At 40.1% G+C, this 13589-nt stretch overlaps 1 protein-coding gene across 13 annotated transcripts in view; it reads left to right on the top strand.

Annotated features, from left to right (window-relative positions):
• Nucleotides 1-13589, top strand: part of LOC134646592 (ELKS/Rab6-interacting/CAST family member 1-like) — a 159453-nt gene that overhangs the window by 81560 nt on the left and 64304 nt on the right. For 7 of the 13 annotated variants that reach the window (XR_010096770.1, XR_010096769.1, XR_010096768.1 and 4 more), the window contains one exon: nucleotides 6498-6658. Coding sequence is in view for 9 of the 13 variants with exons in the window: in XM_063500408.1 (XP_063356478.1) it covers nucleotides 6498-6658 (161 nt within the window). In the remaining 4 variants the exon portion in view is untranslated. Of the gene's footprint in view, nucleotides 1-4441; nucleotides 4496-5099; nucleotides 6452-6497; nucleotides 6659-13589 lie in introns of those variants that run through there. The other 6 variants (XR_010096767.1, XM_063500406.1, XM_063500407.1 and 3 more) reach the window with 2 other exon arrangements.

The raw sequence follows: 13589 nt of genomic DNA, 5'->3' as shown, positions 1-13589 counted from the left end.
AAAACTCTTTTTGACATAGCTAAACATCGCAGTGCCAAAAGTGGCTAATGGCAGTAGCTGTACACTTGCCAACTGAGCTCATTCAGGTGTGGCTCTGTGTGTGTGTGTGCGTGTTTGTCCAGTCACTCTTCATTTGCAGGGGAGGCAAATACATCTCTATTTAAAGAACAGCTTGCATTTTGTCCACTTTAGCCTGCAACACACAAACAGCTTTTTCAAATGAAGCGCGAGCTGACCACTCCAATTTGTAATGTGTTTTATCTATATTGAGGCACTAAGGAAAGCTCATACCGGTGTTAAGGGAGGCTCAGAACGGAAGGGTTTTTGGTGAATTCAACCTCAGACCACAGGGAGTGTGCATATGTGTCGTTCCCCTGGGTACCAGTGACTTAACGAGGCCATAGAGATGGGAAATGTTCCTCAGTGCCTGGATGCGTTTTGACAAGTGGGAGAAAAAAACTGTGTGGGCTGTACGGATGAAAACTGCCCTGAGAAAACACGGTCGGCTGTAGCTGTTGGCAATACGGCTGGACTCCATTGTTATTACTCCTGCTAAATGTTGGCTGCCTGTTCTGGCTTTTACTTACTGGACTACTTCTGGACCGACATGTAAAGACGGGCATGCAAACAGATGTTTTACTTTTGAGGTATTTTGCTGACATCCTTGCCCACAGTAAATGTTAATGAGCACCAGAGCCAAACAAGTAGCTGGCAGAGAGATGGAACAGAGGAAAGACAGATCATGGGCAAAGTCAAGCAGATAGACGAAGACAAGACACACGATAGGTTATTATCCGGAATAGTAATTACAGGTGAAATAAGACTTAGCTCTTTCAGATCCATGTGGAAACAAGAAGTGTTGTTTTTATGTTTCAGATTCTAGTCAGGATCGGGAAGTTTTCAAAGGTGCTTAGTGCAACAGGAAAATATGTTTAAGATGATCTGCACGACAGGTTGAATTTGCCTTTTGATGTAATGATGCAACCAAGAAGAAATAGCATTTTGCATTTAGATATTTAACTCTCTGGGATTTTGTTGCAAGAAACGAACATGTGTGAATATCTGATATTCTAATTAGGAAATGTAGTTTATTGAGTTTTATTCTAAAACCATTAGCTGGAGCATGGCTCAGGTAGTTGACATTTCCCAGCAGTGTAGATGCCTTTTGTGGTGCTTGAACATTAATAAATCTTCATTTTGTATTTTACCAACATGTTATCATACTTGCCAGTCAAATACTGGCTCTTCTGTGTGTTATCCGTAAGGTCTTTTCCATTCTTTGACACACTGCCCATGGCAACATTGAATGGTAATAAACTCATCACACAAAGTAAAGAAATCTGTATTTTGTGGAACACCAGCGTGAAGTTGCCCTATGGCACGGGCCCCATCCGGATCACCTGCTGTAGCAGGGTGCTGGCAGCTGCTGCTAATCAGGTGCCAATCAGCCACCTGATTAGCAGCACCAGGGGTACCAGAAGCTCAAAACAAGAGTCAATAGCAGAATAAGATGTTTGGTTTGTTTGATGGAGAAGTTTTGGGAAGTTTTCCATGGCCACAACCCACAAATACATTTTCCCCATAAATATGGCACCAGTTAAGGGGAAATAAACAGGCTTTCCAATGGTATAAGACTTACTGCCAAGAAAATTGTTACAACAAAGAAATAATCGACCAAAAACACATTTCCTTAGTTTTCGTGATAAGCCTGGCTTAGCAGGCTTATCACGCCTGCTAAGCCAGGCTGCTTTTAAGGAATGTAAATGTCCACATTCAGGGGTTGGTTGGATGAATGGTGATGGGTTGAATCATCATATGTTAAAGTTTCATTGACTGCACTGATTTATTGATGTTTTTTCATTTGGACTTGCTTTTTAGTTTTGCTTTCATTCCTTTAATCAAGATTTAAGCACTAAAAGCTGCATGGTTAGATTTAGCAAAAGATGGTGGGTTTATTGTTATTGTTATTATTATTATTTTCAGGAGAGACCTAGCCTAGAGGGCGGTAGAAGTTACAGCACAAACAAAAATTAACTCTGCATGTTTAAAAAAAACTTATATGCTGTGTTTGAGTGCGTTACAGGCCGGTCTCACTGGTGAGGAAAGCTTTTTAAAATGCCAAAACAGCAATATTTAATGGCTGTTTTTAACTGTAGGAATTTTTTAAAGCCCTCAGGAACCTTACATTAGTTTTAAACAAAGCTAAGAAAAATCATTAATTTAGCTCTTTTCAGTACAGTCTTTTCACGAACCACAAGAAAAGCCCAAAGCAAAGTTCCTTGGCTAGATTTTGCAAAGCTAATCATCACTCATTGGTCAAACACAATCCTCGCTGCTGTTATTAGTTGGCTGGAGTTCATTCACACAGTGAGGAAGCACTGAAAGCCACAAGTATTAATATTAGGTCAATGGTTTGACGTTTCATCTAAGCAGAGAGCTACAGAGAGAGATGAAGATGGTGAACAAGAAAAGCAAACACATTTTTTCTTTTTTTACAGCAGCATCATTGCTACGTGGGAGACAGGAGTTCTTTCTTTTTAGTCTTGATGTGTTTCTTTTATGATTTAATAATTCTTTTATTTAAATTTGTCTTAAAATGCAGCCGCAAAGAAAGTCCCAGAGTCCTGAGTTTAATGGTTGCTTATTTCCTGGAGCAAAAAAAAAAAAATTTTTTAAAAATTGCTGCTTAATGTCTTTACTGTAATTCTGGTAAGCTATCACAGTTCATTTGGCTGGAAAATATTGAAAAACTTCAATATGCTACAAGTGACAGCTTTAATTAGATAGAAAAGAGGCCATTTAGGCCAGGACAGGGTCCTGGAGAGTGTCGTCGTGTTAAAATGCTTCAGTCGAGAAGGAAGGAGCAAAAAGCGTCAGCGTGTGGTGAATGAGTGGAGATGGCAGCCAAACACTCCTGCAGCCCTCTCCCAACATCAACAGCACTAACTCAACCTTTCAGCACAGACATACATGCACATGTGTGTATGTGGCACTCGCAGACAGGATAGTAATATGCAAGACGGCGGACCACATACATGCATACTTATTTCTTTAAATGCTCACGCACAAACACGGCAGAAAGAAGTGCTAACTGCTATTTAAACAGTACGCCGGCGCTGCACAGCGTTGCATTCAGCAGGAGCCAGATGGACCCAAGTTTGGTTTTGGAACTGGAAACTTGCCTCTGTCCCCACAAGTAAATTGTAAATAAATATTTTGGTGTTTCTTTTTTTTACAACTGCGTCACTGCAATTAACCTTTCACATAATAAATTATAAAATGATGACAGAGGCAGACAATTTCCTCCCTTAATGAGGCCGGCCTGTTCAAAGGCACACACACATCACTTATTATGGGGTTGGCACACATGCGTACACACGCATATGCAAATGCGGCCAAACCAGGGACATTTATACACGCATCCTGACTCCATATTGGGAGCCATACACACAACTTTTATGTCCAGCTATAGAGACAACACGTGTTTGCATAGTTGTAGGTGTGTGTGTGTGTGTGTGCGACTGTGTGATGAACAGGGTTTTTCCGGCATAAACATTTGACCAACACCACATAAAAATATTGTTAACTTTTTCTGCAAGACATTAGTCACTACTGTATTTGTGATCGCTGAAGGAAGGTGCGTGTGTGTGTGTGCGTGTGTGTGTGTGTGTGTGTGTGTGACAGAGAAATGAGTCAACAGAATGACACACCATGTCCGTCTCTTCCGAAACCAAAGACAGACGTTCTCTTCTCCTGCTTCCCGTCTTTTATTAACCAGACAATTTCAATTCTTGAACTCAATGCACCTTCTTCTTTCATTCATACTTTCCTATGCTTAAAATAAAAGCTGAAATCACCCTTATTCACACACGGAAACACTCTCAGAACACTGAAGGGGTTGCTGTCCATTCCCAGCCAGACCTTGTCTCTCCTCGCCCCCTCCCACCATCCCCCCATCCACTAATCGTTTTTTAATGATGATCACGCTTCTCTCTCTTCCTCTCTCTTAACTCCAGGTTAGTATCATGTCCCATCTTTTCCTTCTTACCCCCAACAAACAACCCTCTTCTATTGTCCACTATCTTTCTGTCTTGTCTGAACTGTATTTCATGTTGCTGCCTGTCAGTGTCTTCCTTCTTGTGTATTTTCCTCTGTCTGGTTGCTTCTCTTTCATCAGCTTAGCATTTGCTTCTTTTGCATTTTTCCTCCCTTTCTTTTGACATCTCTCGCCACAAACAATCACTTTTCTTTGCTTCCTTCTTTTTCTTCCTTCGGCTTCCTTGATTTGTCTTTGCGCCTATCTTTTCATTACCCTTTGTATTCTCCGCCTTTCCTCTAGCAATTCCTTTACTCCCATTTTACATCCTTATGTCCGTCTCTACCTCCGTCACTGTTCTCATTCCCTCTTCTCACATCTCTTTCTCTGTTATTTTGTATGCAGCTCTCTCACATTCCAATGCATGAGTTCACCACAAGCGGATTTAGGTGGTCAAAGGTAACAAACATTCATCCCATACCTTGCTTGTCTGCTTTTTACATTTGTTCATCTTTTAATTTTAATTTTAATTTTTTACAGTAAGTTGGAAAATAATAATAATTTTTAAAAAAAGCCATTAAAAAAAGCTTTTATTGTATCTGTTCATTTTGATGAGATAACAGATGCAACTGATGGAAAGTGAAAAAAGTATTTTTGTATGGATAAGACTTTGATTTGTTAATTGGTAGAAATGTTTTTGGGCATGCATACGGTAAACTATGAATAAGTTTTCTTTTTTCAGTGGCCTTATATGGGTTTGGATATGAAGGGACATATTTCAGTCAGGGCCACTTCAGTCAAAAGAAGTTTGTCATTTCCTTCTAACGTCATATATATTTGGGGGAATTATGTTGTTCTGGCATATGTGGAAAGCCATTTAGGCATAATGCAGGGATTGAATTAGGAGGGAATGTTTAAGAGTGTGAGCTGAGCCTTCAGTTGCTGAGGGTGCCATGGAGATCAGCTAATGTGCTGGGACTGCAGCTGAGCTTGACTTTGTGGCCTGCCTGAACTAACACTATGCCTTTTCTTTTTTCTCTGTTTTTCTGTTTTTTTGTCTCAGTTCCCATCTTATTTTTCCATTCTCATTCCATCACCAGTGTGTTCTTAATTGCAAATTAAATCTTAATGTACTTATGCAAAGCTTTTCTAACTTTATTGATCACTACAAGTCCTTCATACTACAAACCTGAATCACTATCACAAACCTGCACATCGATGACACATACAGCCTTTAAGTCTGTATCTTTCCCAAGGACAGGAATAAAACCACAGGCTTTGATTACCTTTGTTTCGAACTCCTGAACCTGACACCGGTGTACACAGATGTATCACAATATTAATGAGAAAACAACAGAGAACAACTTTCTGAACTCTGCCGTTCTGCATCACCGTCAGTGCTCTGGAGAGAGACGAAAGGAGAGAATAAACCAGAAATGAAGATCATAGTGGTGGTGGAGGAGATGCTGAATCCCATTATAAATATCAGTCATAACACGCATTTCTTTATGGTGACTTGTTTGCAGAAATGTTTGAGACATCTCTCTTTACAAGCTAATCTGACGTTCAGAATCCATGTATGCAACCTAAACCATTCATACACATCTACAAATAAACTTCTGTAGCCGAAACAGACACATTCATTCATCTTGTGAAAGTAACACTTTGTTTGGCTGTCTGTGTGTATGCGTGGCTCCATAGATTTAGTAAAGATATCCAAACATGTAAAGATCGGATGTGTATACATAACATGGCTATCCAAATAAAACTAAGGGGAAATAAGAAGAGAAAATCTCTTTGTGGTTCAGGTCAGAAGAACTTCTTCCACATGGCATGTAATATTGTCTGAGCTCAGCAGTGTTTAAAGTACCATCCAGGGTGCCGTATCAGACTGTAAAGCTGTGAGTTGTGTTTTGCAAAATAAATAAATATGTTATTAAATTACAATCTCAGTATAAAGCAGAGACTGCGCATTAATTTGGCTGTAAGGTCTCAGAGACAGTGCTTCAAGTTCACTGTTTGTCTTTAAGCATTCAGAAAAACAGCGATGCAAGACGAATTTATGCTAATTTAAAACTTTAGAGGTGTGTAGTATATAACTAGGAAAGGAAGGAAAAAGGTTTCCAAAGAGAAAATGTGTGTGCTTGTGTGTGTGTAGTGGTCACGTCGTTGAGAGAAATCCACACTGACCTCACTCACATTAAACTGACAAACTGATATATGCCCAGTGAGAGAGTGGGACACAGAATATGTATCAGAGAAGAGCGGGAGAAAGAGAAACAACTGAGACAGGGGAAGGAAAACAAGGAGGAGGAAAATCAACACACAGTAGGTCACATATGCACCGTAATAGACGACACGCTCGCAGACATAAAGACTAATATGTGCAAAAGAAAAAAGGAAAGGCGAGGAAAAAAAAATGAGCCAAAATATTTACACTGTGTTAACTTGTATGTGTCAGGTGGAGGACCTGCTGGTTGCTATGGAGAAGGTGAAACAGGAACTGGAGGTGATGAAAGCCAAGCTGTCATCAACTCAACTCTCACTGGCTGAGAAGGAAGGTCACCTGACTTCGCTGCGGGCAGAGAGGCGGAAGCACCTGGAAGAGGTCCTGGAGATGAAGTAAGAAGAAGTCTTTCTCTCCATCTAACTGAAAAAGCTGTTACATTTGGTTACATTTCGTGTTTCTGTCCTTTCACGCGGTGTACGTAAACGTGCACATTGCCTCATAAAGGTTATGTTCTTTCAAATCAGAACAAAAGGTATTTTTGCACTTCTGCCATATTTTGTTGAGAAATCCATGTCGTTTTATTCATTTAAGTTTTCAGCCATCTCATGTGGCTGCGTTATAGTTTCATCAAAACAGCAAAAAATAACAATATAATGGAAAAACAGTTAATTTACCTCTAAAACTGTAAAAATGTGACCACAACATGAATGAATGGCGAAAATGATTGTGTGGATATTTCTCAGTTTGCATCACCTTATCACATTGTTAAAAATGTCTAAATACATTGTTGTCACATTGAGCTTTTAAGGCATATTATACAGTGTGCTCTCCAATCATGTCCCTGATCTTGAAAAGCGATGAAAGAGTTCGAAATATTGTCCATCCATCCGTCCGCTTCCGCTTATCCTTTTCAGGAGAGAACCAATCGCACTCACATTCACTCCCGCATTCACACCTATGGGCAATTTAGTGTTTCCAATTAACCTATCCCCACTAACTGCATGTCTTTGGACTGTGGGAGGAAGCCGGGGTACCCACACGAACATGGGGAGAACCCACACGAACATGGGGAGAACATGCAAACTCCACACAGAAAGACCCTGGCCTGATGGTGGAATTGAACTCAGGACCTTCTTGCCACCGTGCCACCGTGCTGCCCTCGAAATATTGGGTTCATTTAAATTCATATTAATTCTTTTACATGGACATACTCTGCATGGCTTTAGTTTCTGTGCGGGTTAGTGCTCCTATCTGCTTGGTGGTGTGCTGACTGCCATCCACTGTTGGCAACACACTGACCAGAACCTCATACAAACTCTGAGTATAAATCATTTACCCAGTGAAATGTAAAGTCTTAGTATGCTTTACGGGAAGCCAGACTGGGAAACCTGCTGCTTTTAGACATATCTCAACATTTTTAAAATATTTTTTTGACTACATCGTTATTTAATAAAAGCGTGGGTGATGTCTCAAATGTCCTAGAAAATATTGATTGCTGTATCATACGTCAATATCCGGTCTGAAAATACAATTCCTACAGATGTGATTTGTGGTACATTTTGCACACAGCCATGCTATGTTATTCTCTTTAATGCAGAGGTTAACGTAAAAGACTGCATTCAGTTTTAGTTTAACAGTATAAAGTTTCCAAAGTTTCTCATTTATTCTCACTGCTTAGAATTTAAATACAGAACAATCAACTCTTGATATCTCCAGGAGTTTCTTCTGCTGCTTCAGTTTCTATGACTGGTCACATTGACATGATCTTCACCCGGCACCTCATTAACTCTCTCCTCTTATTCCTCCCCCTCTTTCTTCTTTTATCTTCTCTCTCTTTCTCTCCACACTTTAAAATGATATACTTAAGTACTGTGATAATGCAATAACCATGTACCGCTGTAAAGCTCTCCATATGATTGATTACATTAACAGACACCTACACAGTCTAACTCAAAGTACGGTTTAATAGATGGCTTTGTAGCTTTGTAGGCTTTGTGCAGCAAAGAGGAGTCCCTTCTGCTATTTTATATCCTCACTGAGACCTTACAACAAGGTCCAGTTTAGTGGAACAGTGCACTGGGCTGAAAGAGATGCCAAAGAGACTGTCAGCATGCCCTGTCTATTTAAACAGATTGTGGGACAGTCAACTGTTGGATCATGGGAAATGAGGGCTTCCATTGTGATTTAGTTTTCCTGAACTCCAAGTTTGCATTTTTATTTTTATTCTTTTTTAGGGAGACAGTGTGTGTGTGTAAGTCTGTGCATGTCCATTCACAGTCCAGGTGAGCAGAGTTACGGACCGTTTTATTGGTGTAGCAATGACTCGTGTGATTATTGCAGGCGTCAGTGAATCAGAATGTGTGGTGTTGTGTTTGCATGAAATTGCGTCTGTGTGTGCGCGCACGTGTGCAAGCGCACTCTTGATTGATTTACCGATGTCAAGCCCTGTCTAGCATTTCTTTTATACATACAATGACTTCATGATGAATATTTACGTAACAGGCACAGACGTGAATAGACACACACACACATGCTTCTTATATCCTGTACACAGAGTTACAAACAGAGAACACACAAATACATATTAACGTCATATAAACACACACATACACGCTGACCACCCCATAAGTATAGAGTACCAGGAGTTTTTCACGGTTCAGAATCGTACTTCTGGGCATGACTACACACAGCAGTAACAGCATGATGACTGACTGCTGAAAGTTAAAAAAAGAAGTTTCCATTTTACTTGTTCAACGGTAAAAAAAAAAAAAAAAAAAAAAAAAAAAAAAGAATTTCCAAAAGTTGAATCTGTTCATCTGGACGTAGCATTTTGTGGGAGAAACGTTTCGTCACTCATCCAAGTGACTTCTTCAGTCTCAGCTGACTGCAGGTTTCCCCAATCTTATAAACAGTACATTTGCATAATGACTGAAACCAGCCCAGTGAAGGAACAATGGGCTGGGAGGTCAGCTCCTTAATCTTAATTATGCAAATTCTCATGATCATTGATCAACAACCACTGACCAAAGCCCACTGATCAATGGCCTTGAGTACCATTCACAGAGAGTTGGCGAATGGCTGCAATCACAGCATTGTAAGATGGCGAAAGATGTACCCTTAGGCCCCCTCCTCGATTCAGAGATGGTCTTTCCCTTTTCACATAAATGGCCTCCTTGACTCTGCGCTCAAACCAGCGTTCCTCCCTGTCCAAGATGTGTACGTCCTCATCATTGAAAGAGTGTCCACAAAATTTTCTCATGATAGTCTTTCTGGTTTAGCAATACTGTGCACCTAATGTTGTTGTCATCACTAAGTGATGTGAGTGCCTTCCTCTCCTCCATGGTGATGTTGGATGCTGGGGGCTTTGCATTGCTGAGACAGGCCGAAACTTTCGTCCGTAGTTGCTCTGCTTCCACTTCTGCAATATTGTTGTTACGAATTGCTGTTTCTGTGGCTGTGATCAGCTCCACCAAACGCTTCGTCCAGATGAACAGAATCAACTTTTGGAGATTTACTTACCTGGATGACTGAGCATGCATCAAGACAACAAAAATAATTACTATTAATCAGAGGCTTTAAAGATAAAGATTCCTTTATTTTTGCTATAATATAGGGAAAATCCTTTCTTCCAAAATCCAACGCTCACTTTTGAAATTCACCAGGTTATTGAGACCAGGGATGTCCAACTTATTATACATCGTGGACCACATGCAACCCACTTTGATCTTAAGTGAGCCGGACCAAAGAAACTCGCCTTTCCATCACTATAAGGACGTTTAACTGCGCATTAATTACCTTTTGTGAAAAAACTGAAATTTCTATTGTATATAGTAGAAAAACAGGAACTTTTCTGTCATGTTTTTTTTTTATTATTAGATTTTTATTAGTAGAAAAAGTTGTAAAACTTATAAAAATACAGTTAAAAGTCAAAAGTTTACGCCCTCCTTCACGTTTTCAAATGTCATGCAGTGGGCCAGCTTAAACAGCCCGTTCTCACTCCCGAGGTGTAACATCCCGATGATTTGTCACGTCCCGCGGCGTTCCTGAGGAACATGAAAGATGACCTTCCGCATTCTTATGCGACGCGCCAGGCTATGGGTTAAATCCAGTAGAATGGCGGTCCCGTGGTAATACATGTTCCAGCAATGTATTTCAGTCCTAACCCTAACCTTATCCCTAACCCCAACCATAACCTTACACCTCACCTTAACCAACACTTTAATGACGTTAAATAGTGTTTTCCAAAGCGTTTAAGTAAAATGAACGAACATGTGTAGATTTATTCCAAAGAGTTCTCATTTTTCCTCGTTTTTCCGATCTAGACATTTAGGGACGTGTGGGGTGCCCGGAAGCATAATATGTTGACGATTTGTCACCTAGCATAAAATATCACGCTTTGGGAGTGAGAACGTGTTGTCTTAAAGTCTTTGTTGGGCCAATTCTGGACCCTGGGCCTTGTGTTTGAAACCGCTGATTTAGATCACGTCTATATTCCATAAATGTGTTGCTTTGCTGCCATGAGTTTGGCTGGTTAGATATGTGCATTAACAAGCAGTTAACCAGGGTACCTAATACAGTGTCCTATGATTGTATATCAATGTTATAGACTGATATTGACGCACATGCTGCTGATATTATTTTATTTTTCTACAGAAGACAATGCAAAAAATGTTTGGGGTACTTCAGAAATGTGTTTGTCACATAGTTGCCAAACCGCAGAAGCTCCAACTTTGTTGTTTCCCATATTTAGCACACATGTACCAGAAAAACATCACAGCTGAGGAGGGGGAACTTCACTACAAATTGCCAGCTAGATTTTAAAAGAAAGAACTGGCAAGATCATAAGTAATGGCACCATCACATTTCCCCTTTAACGTAAGTCTGACATATAACCTATGGATATATTTGTATTAAATACTGTCCAGTGTATCAGTATAGGAATTTTTTGCTGCAGCAGCCACAAGAATCCATTATCGGTCAGACTCTAATTAACAATCTCAAGCAGCCAGTTTAGTCTGTGCATCATTTAACATCCCTCTCCTACCAGCTGAATGTATGTGTGAATGCGTGTATAAATATAGCATGATTCCCATGATTAAGCTCCTGTCGCCATTTTGTTCCAGCTTGCAACCTGAACTCTGAGGTGACTGCGTGTTTCCATCCACTGATCATACCTACTCTACATTAAACCAAATATTTACTCTGCTGATAATCTCTGCTGTTTCTGGAGCAGATAAATAAAGTTCAGTGTGACGAATCAGTGAATTATACATTCATTATGTGGCTGCAAATAATGACTTTTTTCCCCCTCTTTTTTTCCCTCTTGCCCTTGGCCTCAATCTTTAACACATATTCTAACTCAGCAGTGTGTTTTACTATTAAAGTTTCTTTGTGTTGTTTCCACACATAAGAAACGTCAAGACAAATTTATAATTATCATCAAACTCTTCTTTTTGGTGTAGAATTTTCCTAACAATGAAACATTATGTTTGTATAACATACTGATAGATCAGCAAGTCCTACTTTAATTAATAAAACGTCAGACATACGTAATGACGTCTGTCTGTGCTCAAACTGTTTATCTCCTTCACAAATACTGATTATAGTTGGCACAGTAGTATGCACTGGGCTGTAGTTTGTTTATCTTTTGGCTGAGTCTTACCAAATACTGGTATTTTCTACTGTTTTCAGTTGGTATCTGTTTTAGAGCAACCTTATCAAATCTCTAAAAACCCTCCATGAATTGCCTTCAGGGGCTTATGTAATTTATTTGAGTATCCAACAACGCTGGATTTTAGAGCTCTTTTATTTTTCATGCCGTTGCAGGTCTCTCCACACATTTGGGATAATGCATATCTGTGTCTGTTCCTCCTTAGTGAAAAATTTAGACATTTCAGGTAGCTGGTATTTGCCTCTCAGTGAGTTATGCCCATGACGCCATTGCTCATATTTTTCACAAGACATTAGAGTACGGTCAGCAAACACGTCATTTGTTTCTAGCTTTCTCCCACACGTGAAACATGAGATGTGTAAGGTGGCAGCGTCCCTTGTGTTCATATATCTCAATGTAATGCACATGAAGCTGTCTCTGCGCACACGGGCCGCTCTAACTCTTGGGGGTTTGATGTCTGAGTTGCTGCCCAGTTTTACATCGGTGTAAGGTTTAATGTTGCTGTAAGACGTGATATATGATACAGCATGTTTCAGTGGTTTCTTGGGCAAACACACACAAACACTCACTCCCATGCGGCAACATATACCAAATACATCTGAGCGAATGCACATACTGACGTTCTGTCTCGCTTTCTCACCTTCTCTTGTTTCCTCCCTCCACACACACACACACACACACACACACACACACACACTGATGTGAAGTTGTGAGGCTTTAAGTCTATCTTTGTGCTGTAGTTCTCAGCAGCTGGTTCTATATGTCTTTACAGACTTTAATGCACACACACACAAGTACAAATACACAAAAAGAGCCACGCACATCTGCCCTGCAGGGTTCCAACACGTGACTTATTTTCTTCGGGGTTTATATTAAAAATGCACATGCTCATTTTCTTCCAGTCTCCTTTGGGTTGATGTGCATGTGTGCTGTCATGTGTTTCTATAGTTTGGCATATGCAGGTGTGTGTGTGTGCGACTGTGTCGCAACCAGCTGCAGGAATGTGCTGACAGTGTGTGTGTAACAGCAGGGTGTCAGGTCTGAAATCTCAATCTAAATGAATTAAAGCCTATTTTGCTTTCTGCTGTTCAGCTTAACTGACATCTAACACACATCCCTCGCTCTGTCTTTCCCTCATTTCTATTCATCAGTTTCATACAAAGTCAAACACACACATCCGTGTCCATCTTTTATGGTTGCTGTATGTGTTGGGACAGTTTCTAGCTCCCAGTGAGGTACATGTGATGTGTTTGGTAATGTTTCAGTTGATGCAGCTGTTTTCATTGTCCAAGACAAAGAGACAGTAAATCCAGCAGAACCATAACTTTAACATCTCCATCAGGACTCGATGGATAGAAGTCATCTCAAAAAGAGGTTCTTTTCCTTAAAAGGCTTTACAGTATGGACAGCAACACCCTTTATGCCTTTAGTTTGCACAGGGAAAGGTCTGCCAAGAAAACCTTTAATGCGAGGCTGTAATTTTACGATTTTTACTGTGATGACGAGTTGTTACATATTTCACCCCTTAACTCATTCAGCATGATAAGACCAGATCCTGTCAACACAGAAACACCCAGATTACAGTTAAACATGTCAAAGCAGTTGAACTTCTCATTCATCCATGCATTTTCTTGACTGCTTATCCAATGAGA

Source organism: Pelmatolapia mariae, linkage group LG17, assembly GCF_036321145.2.
Source record: "Pelmatolapia mariae isolate MD_Pm_ZW linkage group LG17, Pm_UMD_F_2, whole genome shotgun sequence".
NCBI classification, from domain to species: domain Eukaryota; kingdom Metazoa; phylum Chordata; class Actinopteri; order Cichliformes; family Cichlidae; genus Pelmatolapia; species Pelmatolapia mariae.
This window is presented reverse-complemented; position numbering and strand designations above follow the sequence as displayed.